This window comes from Haliotis rubra, unplaced genomic scaffold (genome assembly GCF_003918875.1).
Source record: "Haliotis rubra isolate DU_JTF1 unplaced genomic scaffold, ASM391887v1 Scf192, whole genome shotgun sequence".
Taxonomy (NCBI): domain Eukaryota; kingdom Metazoa; phylum Mollusca; class Gastropoda; order Lepetellida; family Haliotidae; genus Haliotis; species Haliotis rubra.
In genome coordinates, this window is record NW_025765914.1 from 294,939 (window position 1) to 310,490 (window position 15,552).

At 41.3% G+C, this 15,552-nt stretch overlaps 1 protein-coding gene across 6 annotated transcripts; it reads right to left on the minus strand.

Annotated features, from left to right (window-relative positions):
- Window positions 1-315: 315 nt before the first annotated feature.
- Window positions 316-15,508, minus strand: LOC124274561. 6 transcript variants are annotated; one of them, XM_046709928.1, is made up of 5 exons: window positions 14,883-15,508; window positions 7,615-8,165; window positions 6,001-7,569; window positions 3,424-3,849; window positions 316-2,639 (listed from the first exon to the last, which is right to left on the minus strand). In XM_046709928.1, exons 1-3 carry the CDS (start codon window positions 15,427-15,429, stop codon window positions 6,343-6,345), a joined length of 2,325 nt encoding a protein of 774 aa, XP_046565884.1. In that variant the 5' UTR covers window positions 15,430-15,508; the 3' UTR covers window positions 316-2,639; window positions 3,424-3,849; window positions 6,001-6,342. The 6 variants fall into 6 exon arrangements, with proteins under 6 accessions (XP_046565884.1, XP_046565881.1, XP_046565882.1 ...); XM_046709925.1 differs by having other exon boundaries at window positions 3,424-3,592; window positions 3,755-3,807; window positions 6,001-8,165; window positions 14,883-15,507; XM_046709926.1 differs by having other exon boundaries at window positions 3,424-3,592; window positions 3,755-3,849; window positions 6,001-8,165; window positions 14,883-15,507.
- Window positions 15,509-15,552: the final 44 nt, after the last annotated feature.

Here is a 15,552-nt window from a genome sequence, read left to right on the forward strand (position 1 = left end):
GCATAATAACCATGCTTGTGACACTGGAGGGAAATCTGCGTTAGGTTGACCTACGTTAAGATAACACAAGATGCCTACATCATGTTCAAAGCTTCATTAGATCCAGTGATGGTTTTACACTGTGTCAAGATAGGTCTCCATAGCTCACGTTTATCTTGTCGTGGTGTTCCGTGTTCGAATATGTCCCCAGCAACCTATCACGGGATTGTCTAATCCTGGCTCAATGAATCCCCCATCCTATCACGAGATGAATCTATTGGGTGTGGCGCTAAAACTCGCCTGGTTTTTGTATGAATGGATCACTAAACAATGACACGTGCTTGTAAATATCCACTCATGTATGTGTTTATTCCACTCACGGGATTATCATACAAAATATCACTTGTATATTTACATGGATAAAATCAACAAATATTCTGCCATACGTATGGAAATTACCAAAACATAATGGGTTCTGTTACAATATTTGCAAACAAATCACAGAAATATTAAAATTATATGGATCAGACAGTTCCGATCTACAAACGCAAGGCTTAGGCTTACAACACTGCTGTGTACATATCCCAATATCGTCATAAACCAAGGTTCAATACCACTATGAAATATTGCTCTGACATCGTATCTGAGTAAATATCTAATTAACACGTAAACATGTTATATTGTCTAAATATGCACTGACAAAGTATAAAGAGGGTTGTCAAACTGAAAGACATATGGATCTTGAGAGTTAGTTAACGCCTACTAGAACACTTTATCAGGTATATCATTGGTGTCGTGATATTGCTTAAAAAATCCTAAATGCGGCATAATATCACACTCACTCAAACGTGATTTGATATTTCTTTGACACACTATATTAGAAGTGATATGAACTCTGACTAAAACATGATACTTGTTCTGTCACTTCAAAGAACAATTAAAGAATAAACAGAAACCCCATTAATCCGGACTGCATTAAACCAGTCTAAAATTGTACGGATTCACAAGTGTCTAAATTAAGTAGTTACCAAGTATTGTCCCTTTGTAGTAATACACAGATTAAATAGGTGGTCGGAAAGACAGAGTTACCGGAATAACGAGTTTTATAATTAAATACAGATATTATCTCTGATAAAAAAACCCACAAATATTGCTGGAAGAGGCGTAGATGCCGAGTTTAATGTAAGCACATACAGTAAACTGCATGTACATGCACGTTTTACAGAAGGATATACCAAAGGGTTTTGTTTCATAAAATAAGTATAAGGAACTACGGTTAAACCAAACTAAAATTAGAGGTCCTTTTGAGTTCGATATAACCGTAGTCTACTGTAATTGCTTTTTCGGAAATATCTTGAGATGAACCCATGCAGGATATACCCAATTTATCCAATATCATTGCGACATGGGTACGTCATAAAGTAAGACGATATGCTTTACTTGTTTATAATCTCCTTAACTGGGAAATATCTTCTAGGAACATTTTCAGGATACGTATAATTACATAAGTATAGTAATTAAGTTACTCTTTATAGAGGTGAACAGTGCAAAAGGACATAACGTATAGGAATAACGATTGACAAAAACATTGAAATCTTGATATTCAACAAAATACCCAAAACAAACTACAATAGATATTTGTAAAAGGAATAACGTGATGAACAAGAGATGAATATTGTTAAAGATCAGATATCTTATACATTTTGTATATACATGTACATAAAACTCTTAAAATAGAAAATATGTAAATGAATTACATTTTTAATAAGACAACATTTAATTTTACTTTCCATGAAATAATATTCACCAGGACGTAGGTCTCCAGAAAATGCCAGGAAGGTGGTGCAATCTTTATGACCAGAAGAGAACCATTTCAGTTAATTCATTGGGTACCTTGACCTTGCTCTCAAATAATAGCTGTTTGAATTTAATGTTGACACACAAAAGCACAATGACCAATATAACTGTCGGTCTGACTGAAGATGAATGGAGGAGGCTGCGAGGTTCCAGACATCTTGGTGTCCATCATTCCACAATGTTAATGCTTCAGGAACGTCATCAGTTGGCCCAACAGAGCAGATGATCGTTCACGAAGCGGACGGAAGTGACGTCAGATAGACATGGTCCATGGTCGGTATGTGATACCAAATTGCTCGATTGAGTTTGGATTCCACAACAGACTGGTGAAACAGTTCGCCAGTTCCCGAGGTGCCAATACACACTATAGCTACCGTCGACCAGACCAACGTTTAACGGTCATTGTCACACATGTCAGATGCTGGCATATAATCATCGACGGGTACACCAGGCGCTAGAGAAAGGTTGTCTTGGCACTGACCAGGCTGATCGCAATGTTAGGATTTGGAGACGTCGAGGCGAGAAGATATCGCTGTCCTTCGTTTTGAGTTGAGTCCGCTGAATGTGCAGAACGCGTTATATACGCGGTCTCTTCAGTATCGTGTGGTCTGATCGATGTTTGGCGTTTTATTCTGTCCATAATTATATACTGTTGCTGATATTACCGATGCTGATATCTCACCAAAGGGAGTAGAGATAAGGTCAGTAGGTCTGTGTTCAAACAAGGAACGGATTTTCTGCCCTCGTCATCAGATGAATTATCAGTTTGCAAGCTGGGAGAAGCCATGATGTGTGTCGAGGCTCTGTAAAGTACAGCATATGGGAAAATGATATTTAACAGCATATTTCACATTATTTTATTTGAAAGAAAACCACAACCAAATAAGAAAACAACAACCTTAGAACGTATGTACATTTGTTTTGCATTTACCACTTTCGTGCACACGGTACTGTATGTTTTTGAATCAAGTATTGACACTGAACATCTTTTGGATATCAGCAACATGCCTGTGCCCATAGGCGTAGGAACTTTGGGGTGGGGTGTGTGTGTGTGTGTGTGTGGGGCAGCTGCCCCCATATGTTTACAAAGCTGGAACAATCCAGTGATCAACAACATGAGCATCGATCTGCACAATTGGGAAGATGACATGTGTGAACCAAGTCAGCGAGCCTGACCACCCGATCCCGGTTAGTTGCCTCTTACGACAAGCATGGATTACTGAAGATCAATATTCTAACCCGGACCTGCACGGGTCAAATGTAAAGAAGAGGCATTTGCATCTTTGGCGTGTGTAACCTATATTACAAGATGTAGGAACATGCCTGCAGGAAGTTATTGACTTGAGACACTGTATATGAGGGCATCTCTCAGTATGGCATATCAAGGGTATTCGTGTGTATGTGCGTTGTGTACATGGGTGTTTGTGTGTATGTGTGTACGTGCGCATGTGGATGCCTGCGTGTAACTACAGAATATGACACATCTGTGTTGAATTGCGTTGTTCAGACGACAAGTTGCACTAGAACAGACTAGTGAGTGAGTTAAAAGATAGATAAAGACAAATTCATTATGAATTTGGAACGCACCTTGAGCTTCATATTCTCCACCATGGGTCAGACTCGTCTCTGGATGTGCCTCGTCTGTTTCTCTCCCTGCAACGCCATCTTGAACCCGATCCTCTCCATCATGGACGAGGCTTGTTTCTTGAAGTGGCTCTTCTGTTTCTCTCCCTGTACCGCCATCTAGACCTTGAACCTGATGTTCATCGTCACGGATCAGGATTGTCTTTGGAACAGTCTGATCTGTTTCTGCCCACGTAACACCATCTTGAACCCGATCCTCTCCATCATGGACGAGGCTTGTTTCTTGAAGCATCTCCTCTATTCCTCTCCCTGTAACGACACCTTGACCTTGAACCCGACGTTCATAATCAGTCAGCGGTATCCGTGAGTAGATGATCTGCTCTCCATCTGCTGAAGAACCTCCTTGAGACAGCCGGTTAACCATGACATCTAGTGTTAAATGTAAATAAGAGTGAGTCAGTGAGTGAGTGAGTTTAGTTTTATGCCACACCCAGCAATATTCCAGCTATATGGCGGCGGTATGTAAATAATCGAGTCTGGACCAGACAATCCAGTGATCAACAACATGAGCATCGATCTGCGCAATTGGGAACCGATGACATGTGTCAACCAAGTCAGCAAGCCTGACCACGCGATCCCGTTAGTTGCCTCTTACGACAAGCATGGGTTACTGAAGATCAGTATTCTAACCCGGACCTTCACGGGTCAAATGTAAAGAAGAGGCATTTGCATCTTTGGCGTTTGTAACCTTTATTACAAGATGTAGGAACATGCCTGTATTAAAACGCGTTACATCTGAGAAGCGCTAGGAATAGATTTGCACCAGAGAATACTCAACATCTGGGCGAAAAGGCGAAGAGTACAGAATATTGGTATCAACTGCCCCCTAGGCTAATTGCCCCCTCGGACAAGTGATCCCCATGGAGTGGATTCCAAGTCAGAGAGGGAATGAAAAGTTAGCTTTAGAGGGATTCTTGTATGTTCACCAGAAAGAGTTACAAGGTGGAGTTAACTCTTATGAATGTGTGAAGAGGAGACAGTCAGTGTAAGAAGCAGAAGTGGCTAAAGTGAGAAATGCCATTAAATCATAGGCGTAGGAACTGGGGAAGGGGTCAGCCTCCCCCCAAAAGCGCCCCCATATTTTTACAAGCTGGAAATTTTTTTAGGGACCATAATAGAGAATTAAACACAAATTCAAGCCTCTGGTAACGCTGAAAAAATAACATGATCAAAAAAAATAATTTCTGCTAATGATAGAATCCAAATTTTTTAATTCATGTCACTCAAAAGTGAAAGTAGAGGCAGTCAGGCTGTTATCAACAGCCAACATGGATTCGAATCAGCGGTAAGTTGACAACATACATTGGCATTACACTGTAGTCTATACAGTAACATTTAGTTTACAGTAATAGCCATATTTTAAGTATAATAGGTGCTGTTTGATTTATTTATTGAAAATCTAAACAATAACAATAAGACACGATTTCAAACTCATACATTGGCAGTGAGAGAGCTGGTTTTATCTGAAAACCGAATTCATGTATAAAATAAGAATGGCTGCATTATTATACCCCCGCTACGACGTAGCCGCTGGTATATAGCGCTCAGCCCGTCCGCCCGTGTGTCCGTGCGTCCGGAATGGTTTCTCTGAGCATAACTCAAAAACTATACCACTTACAAACTTCAAATTTGGCATGGAACTTACCCTTATGGTGCCATTGTGGGTTTTGGCTTTCAATTGCACGATGCCAAAATTGAAAGTTTTCCTAAAATATTATTTTGGTATTCAATAATGGTATTGAATGCGATCAGACTATGAGCGGGGGTATGTGAGCTGTGCTCACTTCTGCCTTGTTATTGAATGTAATTATAATATATTTATAGTATAAAACTATTGTTTTTCAGTACCCTATTGTTCTATTTGTCAGCACCCAAAATATGATTATCATAAAGAAAAAAAGACAGTGACTCCAATTTCTTATTTTTCAGATATTTAAGACCAAATATAAAGAGAATAAGTTGTTATAAAGACCTTCTTGTGAAGTATTCTAAAGCTGCAGACAAGGGCTGGGACACTCTTTGTGGAGAAATTGCAAAGCAAGTGAACTCGTCTGTCCTTTTCATATATCTCCTCTCCAACCCACACCCCACCCCCCGTTATCAATTTCGAAATCTTGCCCCCCCCCAACTCTTAAACTGTTCCTACGCCTATGCCTGTGCCCACAGGCACACTGGTAAAATACCAATTTCATTTATATCAGACGTTTTTCTTCAATACGATACTTCTTAATACAGCTGTGACAGATGAACATTACAATCAACCAACGAGCTTATTAATACACGCATATCTGATTTCTGTATCACGATACAAACTAAACTTCGGGGTTCAGTTCCCTCACTTACTCTTGATCTATTGCTATGAACTTTGTGCTGTACTGTTGGGCGACGTGTATTTGCACGCTATGTTGCAAACACTTGCCGTTTTATATTTTAGATGCAAACTTTAAGATTTACAGATATTCCAATGCAAACTTGTGTACACATACTCGGAAAGAAAAGTTCAATGTATTACAAACTTACCGCTTGCTGCATTAGCTGACTCATCGTTTGGTCTTGGTGTATCGGCTCCTGAACCTTGTGTGTCCTGCTGTGGTCGAGACTTTTCTGATGTTTTATTCTGAGGATCATGTTTTTCAATCAGCTCAGTGTTTGTTTGTCTGGAGTTTCGGTGTTCCTGACATTTGTCGTCAAACAACGTTAGCTTGTGTGGAGATGCCATTTTCTCACTGCCTGGTGTTAGCGCCGTGGATTCTTGGCTTGTCGGAAATTGTTCTAGCGCATCGTTCGTAAGACTGATGGTATCTGTAACGGACTGCTTCTGTAACAATGATCGGGTGTCTGTTTGAGTTCTCCCACTGGCGTTTAGGACTTCCAAAGAAGTTTTTGATCAACGAAAGAACAGTCATGTCCGGAAACCCTTGCCGGTGATAAATCGTCATGGTTTGAACCCCCAGGTTCACCAATCGCCATCTTCACGTCAGTTTCTCGGTGGTTGTTGCAAGCGGCATTACTCGGGAATTCTAAATCTGCTGCCGGTTTATCTTCATGTTCCTTAAGTCTGTTTTGGGCATGGAGCTCTGTCGTCTTGACTTCCTGGACACTACCATCAGGCGTTCCTCTTTCTGACGAGGTCAGCATGCCTTGGCCAAATGTGTTATCGCCACTGAATGTTTCCTCCGGACTTGAATCCTGCAGACTTTCAGAGTCAGTTCTAGCTTCCATACTCCAACTCCCGCTCTCAGAAATCCCAGAATCTTCCAGGGACGGAAGACTCGCCCTGAAGAGGACGGCCTCTAACTCACTCGCCTCATCAACTTTCGTGATTTGCTGCCTGACGGTGGAGGTGTTTTCGGTAGAAGGACGTGTCTGATCCGTGGTGGTTTGATGATGTGCCGGTTGTTGATAAGACACATCTGTTATACCCCTGACTCTACCACTGCTGCTTTTCCCAGAGGACGAAACGTCTTCATTAGCTGTAGCGGGAGCCTGTTTTTGACTAGAGCCATCTTTTTGAGTTTCATTCTCTAGTAGCTTCAGTTTTGTTTGGTCTACATCGTGTACAGACTGCTCCATATCTTGTTTCTTGAACGAATAGTGACTTGAAGAAGTTACGTCAACGCTGTACCGGTAGCGTGTCTCATTAATACGCTTCTCTGACGTGTCATCAGTGGATCTCCTCCTCGTCTGGACCAGATCGTGTCGAAACCCAGCCATTCCCGTTCTTTCAAGTCGTGTTACAACTGACGATTCCAAATCTCCCTGGTCTTCTTCAAGACTTGTATCAGGTAGACTAAGGGGTGAGATATTCTGGGCACCAGTCTCCAGGGATGTAGAGTATCTGCCTGTTCCCTGACCCTGACCTGTATCATGTCCTGGATAGGCATGGCTTGTCTTTCCTAACCCAGTGTTCCCCTGCTGTTCCCGGTTACTCCCAATCAACTGTCGCCTGGACAGGTCCATGGAGATACCTTCAGTGATCTGACTACTCGTGATCTGATTCTCTGTGTTCTGGATTTCTGTGAATTGATTTTCTGTGTTTTGGATTTCTGCCGTCTGACTTCTAATGTCCTGACCTGTCTGCCCTTCTATGTTCTGACGTTCTGTGTTCTGGGTTGTTGTGTCTTGGGTTTCTATGTTCTGACGTTCTGTGTTCTGGCTTGTGTTTAGGCTTTCAAAGTTCTGGCTTGTTGTGTCTTGGTTTTCTATGTTCTGACGAGGTTTGTTCTGACTCTCTATGTTCTGACGTTCTGTTTTCTGACTTTCTATGTTCTGACGTTCTGTGTTCTGCTCTCCGTCTTGTTCTACCTGTGTCTCAGACTGCAGAAAGCTGAGTCCGTCTCGAGCGTGGTCAGTGTAACTCTGGGCATTGCTCGGTTCACCCACTGACTCCCTCTCTACATCACTTCCACAATGCGCTTCTTCTTCTCTCACCCTGTCAGTTGTTTCATCAACTCTGTCAGTTCTCCCGCTATCAATTTCATCAGTCGCCCCAGTGTTCTCGCTATTAGTTTCATTAACATTGGCAAAATGACTCCTCCCAACAGTTACTTCAGTGCCTCCAAGAGACTGATTCTGATTTACTAAACCTCCACGTTGTCCTTCACCTTGTGGTTCAGGAAGTTCACTTGCATGGTCAAGGTCATCTCTCCCGGGGAAGTTTACTTGGCAATCTGGGGTGTTGGTTTCTAACGAAATGAAAAAAAATATACTTGAATAAATCTCATTCCTTGAATTTTTTCTTAAAGTCTTTAGGTAAAAATAGCATATCTACAGAAAGGACGTGGCTTCAAAAAGTGACAAGAGTAGTTAAGTTACAGTTCGAAGTTAGAGTAGGTCCCCACGACAGGGGCAACTTAATGGATCATGTCGTCAGTTGGTGACGTATCAACGTGGCATGCTTAATCAACCAATCAATGAATTTTCTGTCCTTGACTCGAATATTTACAGACCGCCGCCTTATATCTGATAAGATGCTAGAGAATAAACAAACCGATTGGCGATACATGCAATATTCTTATATAATATAACATGTGCGGAAACTACATGTAATGTCAAAATGTTTCCTATGACATTGTCACTCTCAGTTGGCAGACCTATATTTGTGTCGATTTCTAGTCCTAAATCATCGACGTTTGAAAGTTAGTGTTATCGTTGACCATTTCCTTGCAAGCACTGTACATATACTAGTACGTAGAAAGAGATAGCCTAAAGGTAAAATCTTTCTCTCGTCAGGTTAAAAGCTAGGGATCCCCACATGATGCATCAAATGAGGTCCATTTCAATTTTCTCGTCATAATATTGTGGAAATATTGCGACGTAATATATTACTCACTCACTAAACTTTTCAAAAACGTGTCATCGGACTCGATTTTCATAACGAATCTAACAGTAATCCAGTGATCAACAGCATGAGCATCGATCTGCGCAATTGGGATACGATGACATGTGTCAACCAAATCAGCGAGCCTGACCACCCGATTCCGTTAGTCGCTTCTTACGACAGGCATGGGTACTGAAGATCAATTCTAACCCGGATCTTCGCGGGTTAAGAGTAATCAGAGAGTCAGAGAGCAGCTATATCATTATACCACTAATATGAATGATACATATTCAGTACTAAACAATGATCAGCGTTAAGGGGTTGTGCACCTTCTGGTGGAGACGTCTCGTCAGAGAGTGAGGCGAAATCATGAATACCGTTCGTGAATATTGCACTATTGCAATATTAGCAGCCTGCGTGTACGTCTGCGTGTTGACCTTGTACAAGTCAGGACTACAGACCCACTAAGATACCATACCACAGTTTAACATAGTTATCAAAATCAGATACACTATCAGAATAGTCCATGTGTCTTTTCCTGCCATGCGCTGGGCACGGTAACAACAAGTTCCATCTTTTAACATTGTAATGACGATTGTTAGGATCCGCCCGACCGACATCGGGGCACAAGATCCCGGAGGATCAAACGCTCTAAGCCGAAGGGACACGGAGACAGGTTCAGTCACAAAGGGAATTATATTTTGGTGTTGTCCAAGTACGAGAACTCAACCACATCCAATGACAGTACATTTGAAAATAAACATGTCATTGTAATGAAGTATACGGTGTCATGCATTCGGATAATTACATTAATAGGAACAGTCACGTCAAATACATTAATCAGATGCAGTTAGAAGCCATAAGGCCAAATTCATTATTAGAAAATATACAGAATAATTACATATTTATCATTATACACGTCTTATGCCATATATTGCTCAACCACTGTACAAAGTTGGGTCACATTAACGCGCCATATTTATTTCATTCACGCGATTGCAGCCACGAACAAAGTGAATTAATTCAGACAGTTTCATCACGACAAAAACACATTCCAATTCTTACCGCACCTTCACAGACCATGCCATGTACAGATCTACCATTCGTTATCCATGTGGCCACGATATATATCATGTTTTGTTACGTTGCAGAAGTACATTCAAGGCTTACACGGTTACTCAAGACCCACGAAGGATCAACATAAATCCCTTTGCACAATATGACACAATATTCCAGATGTTTCTCAGTCTTACCTGGAGATGGTTTTGCGGGAAGGACTATAGACATGGTGGTATCGCCGCGTCTCCATTAACACCAACCTCACCTACCTACACGTCGTCTACGACGTATTTTCACGATCTAACCTCACCCTGCTCTCTGCGATGAGGGCCTTTATCTATATGTCATGGGCCCGGAATCGGGATTGTACTATTATATTCTGACCTTGCAGTAACACCTACTCTCCCGGCAGTAATTGTATAGCACGGCGGGGTAAGTCGCATTGTGTGGGTGCAGCCAGGTGGCATTAGTATGTAATTGGTCAGACAGACATTGGTTGCACAGGAAATGTATTAAGGGGCATATTGATTCAGGTCAGCATGTTTGAAACACATCATTCCAGGGAATGATACATCAGCGATACTCGTTATTAAAACGCCCATGCAATTAAAACTTCATGCACTCGTTTTGTCATTTCAAAATGACTGTGTTATAGTATTGTGTTATTTTATTTCATTTTTATTAAAAATATTTTTCAATATGAACATAATCATTTTGGCTAGAATTTCGACATTAATAAACAAACAAAACAGGGTGTAAGAGTTCTTGTCACGTGACTATACGGATATCGCTAATCTGAGTCGGCTAACGACCCCTGGTGTCTTGTTGTGTGGGTAATACCGTGTTACAGGGGCTGGAAGTAGGCTAATGGATTTGTTTACTCCCTGAGCACTAAATCTGGATTACTATTTTTAAGCTAAAGATGCTGATTCTTTCAGCTAGTGTAAAAGGTGTGTGTGAAAGACCGACAAAGAAACAGCATTCATTATAGCAAGTGTTGCGTCTTAGAGGACAGATCGACATACATGTATTTTCATATTTTACTTAAAAGACTTTGCAATATCATTTTTTAAAATGTGTTTGGTTTATAAAATAATCTTTCTTATAATTTGTGTTGAAACTTTAATTTAAGGGTTTTTTGTTTATAGCAAAATATTCATGAACCCGAATACAGAGGTAATTATTTCTAGTAATTTCCTTCTGTCTCTTTTAGTATCGACAAAGACGATGGTGGATAAAGCGGAAAGGTCTGTGTTCGATTCCTGTCCGAGTGATACCAAACGACTTGATGGTACTTGTTACCCTAACAGGTGCTTGGCACAATGGGGATAAGTAAGCACTGATCGGAGTGTGGAGTGGCGATTCCACCCGTATTTCGGTGGGTCAGTCTGTTAAACCGCCATCAGACCGGACTTATACAAGCAGCCACACATGGTACAGTCACCAGGAACATTTCCCCGAACTTCACCTCGGTTAATCACGGTACATTATGAAATAAGTGAGGCAATGAATACATGAGTGAGTGAGTGACTGAGTGTGAGTGAGTGTTTGAGTGAGTGAGTGAGTGAGAGCGAGTATGGCTATACGCCGCTTTCGTCAATACTCTAGCAATATCACGTCGGGAAACACCTGAAATACGCTTCACATACTGAACTAATATTAGGAATCGAACCTGGGATTTCGGCTACCAATATGCTCTTCTTGACACCTGAGAATTTCTAGTGCTTCAATCCTGACCCGGATTGAAGCATATATGCTACATATGAATTCTACTTATACAAGATGCTTCGTTCGAAATATGTCTCTGGTCACCTTGCAGTTATGGGTACCCGGTAGTAAAACATGGTATAGTGACTGTTAACCTTCTAGCACCAAAGACAGCATGGCCTGTGAGTGAGTAAGTTGGGTTGTGACGCCGCTTTTACCAATATTCCAGCATTTGCACGGTGGGAGACACACATTGTACGGATATGGGGAATCGAACTCGGGCATCGGCGTGACGAGTGAACGCTTTAGCCGCTGGGCTACCCCATCGTCCCTACGACAGCATGGAGTATATGTATATACATCCCGGGAGACTGAAATAGGTCTGCACACTGGTCCGCTGGCAATAATGTAGCGGTTGAGCATGGTATAGAGTTCAAATTTGGCAATTATAATAGACAAAGTATTTACATCCGGGGACATTAGATATAAATAACAACACTAGCCATAATACACATCAGTATCCAAGGGCAGTACACACATACATCTGGACACAAGGTATGATGCTCGCAAACAGGGATTGGCAGGTTGAGGTGGCGATATTTATGACTGCACTTCACTGATTGTCATGAACCACCCGTAATGTCCATAAGCTGAGTCATTTCAACGGAAACATGCTCGACTTTTATAGCTTTCGGATTTGGGAGCAACTCCTAAGTGTTCACTCACACACATTAATTTGTCATTACATTTAACTGCTCAAGTTTATCTATTTCCGTGTGTCTCTTCATGGCCTGTTGACAATAATGAGCGGGAGCCTTATATATGTTTAATTGTGGACAATCAAAGACAGAAGCTAGAAATATTGAACACAGATGATTACTAAAAACCTCAACAGGACTGTATATCTGTGTCACTTCGATTCTACAGGTGCCCTGAAATATATTTCATCTCTTAAGTAAAGGTCTTGAAAATAAATAAACATCGCGATATATACAAGTGAGGAGGATGAAGCATCTTGTTGGTGTTACGACGCCTTTAACAATCTGGTTTTGTCAAGTTAGGACATTTCCCAATTCAATATGATTCCTTATTCGTTGCAGTTCAACTGCTGAAAGACTGTGAAATTTAAAAAAATTAAGAAATTCCGAGATACTGCCAGTCTAGCATGTACACTCCACACCACGTGGGATGAAAGTTGGCCAGGTGAAACAACTGACAAACTGGGTTCCAGGTGGGTGTGCACCCTTTGCATACAGAGGTTATAAAGGTATGGTGTTTAATGAAAGTTTGTTTGATGGTGTTTATTAGTGTAATGTACCATGGGTAAACATTGGAATAAACGAGCGTTGGCGAGTCAATGCACGGCTATTTATAAGACAGGATATTTATCATCCCAAACTTATAAACTCTCTTTCAAACCAATGCTATTTGGAGATTTTATCGTCACAACTGGTTCCTTAGCAAAATTTATCCACAACAGCTGTTTGGCCTTTGTGCCGACTGAAAATAGCTGTCATGAATGTTTGTGCAATTAGAGTATATAGTTAGGTGCATATGATAAATATTGGGACCAATATATATTACCATATTCCTGACATTTGGTAATATTCCAAATAATTGGAAGTGCATTCAGAAGCCATACAAATGTATGCTAATATGAAACGCCGTTGGAAGTCTTGGGATAATCCAATCGGGACCAGTAGGGCTACCTATTGAATACCAGTTACGCAGCACCGTGAAGGTTCGGGTTAGAATACTGATCTTCAGTAACCCATGCTTGTCGTAAGAGGCGGCTGACGGGATCGGGTGGCCAGTCTGTATGGCATGCTTGGTAGACACATGTCATCGGTGACCAATTGCGCAGATTGATGCTCATGCTGACGATCACTGGATTGTCTGGTCCAGACTCGATTATTTACAGACCGCCGCCGTATAACTGGAATATTGCTGAGTGCGGCGTAAAAATAAACTCACTCACTCACTATTAACCCAGAGTATCGTGGACGATAAACAACGATGTCTGTTTTTATCCTGACTGTTTGTTTATTGACAGTGACTGTATAGTTTAAAGACATTTTGGGACAAGCTGTTGCAGATGTGTTTCCTTGTGAACATGTATGAATAATAAATTGTTCATGTAGAACTGACACAAGGAAGCGTTACAGTGTTCTGAAAATCTGACATGTGTAGTACACATATTGCAGTTGATATACTGTATACTACATGTCACACACACACACACACACACACACACACAGACAGACAGATATAGACAGACAAACATACACACATACATAAATACACAAATACCGACAGACACACATACATACACACATACATAAATACACACATAGACATACACACACATACATACAGACAGACAGATAGACATATATACACACACATAGACATACACAGACAGACAGACACACATATATACACACATACATAAATACACACATAGACATACACATATACATACGTACACACACATACATACATACACACACACATGCATACACATATACACACGTACACACATACATACATACGTACGTACGTACACACATACATACATCCATACATACACACACATACATACATACATACGTACAATCATACAAACATACATACGTACATACACACATACATACAAACACACATACATATATACATACATGCACATATACATACGTACACACACATACATGCATACACATATACATACGTACACACATACATACACACATACATACATACATACATGCATACATACACACACATACACACATACATACATACATACATACATACATACATACATACATACATACATACATACATACATACATACATACATACATACATACATAACCTAAAACCTCTACCATTTTCCGGTATGGGATGTGCATACATCTTCTCTCGTCATGTCACTTACAGTCTGACATGGCAGGCTAATCAATAGTAAAATAACGAGACCAGGCCTATTACGAACATAAGATCGCACATTCAAACCCTCCAATACGCATAAACCCAACACAGGTATTCATGTTGCATGAGAGTCGGTGCATAATAATCCTATTGTTAGCGATTTCAGTTCAAGCCGAGCGCTATGACACCTCCATTGATCCATGTGTTACTCTTTTGTCATGTTGCATTTGAAACCAGTATTTAAAACATATATCAGTATGCACGTTGATCTGTCATGAAACGCTGTGTATGACTGTACATAATGCCTGTAGTGTGTATATTATTGTGCACTATATCAATCCACAATCGACTGTGTCTGCATGGGACAGCTGAATAGAGCTCTCACCTTGGATAGGTTCTATGCTGGGGAGGTCCTGTCCTCTCGTCACCTCTGGCACCGGTATATTCTCTTCGAACACGCGCGACAGTCGGTTCCACGCTGAGGCATCACTCTCCCAGTTTTCACCAAAACATAAAATATGTTCCGTGGTCAGCTCCTGGGGCAGATCAGATTCTCGGAGTGCGACCGATAAAGGTAGAAATTTGTAGGTCTGTCCTTGGTCAAGAAGCTTCTTGAATGTCGACTGTTGGGTGTACCTGCTCCAACAGTCCTTGACAAACCCAGCCGTGAGGACAACGATTGTGTAGTCCGACCCCTCCACCACCCGGAACAACTCGTTGAAAACATTTCTACCTGGCAAACAGTCCCGGTCGTGGAAGTAACAGTTCACATAGCCTAGCGACTCTAAGGTCGCCACGACCTTCTCAGTAAACGCAAGGGACAGTTTCGTGTCGGGGGTGACTGACAGACGACATCGGGCGTGGTTGTAGATGACATTGAAGTGGTAGATCTTCCCATCAGGCAGAGGACAGCGACTCAAGGCCTCCGCCATATTCGATTCGACCCTAGCCTTATGACGGAGGTACCTGGACTTTCGGTTTAGTCACTAGTGCATATCAGCTACACACAACCGGTGTGACGATAAGGAAATCCCCATTTAAACATTGAGGCTCCA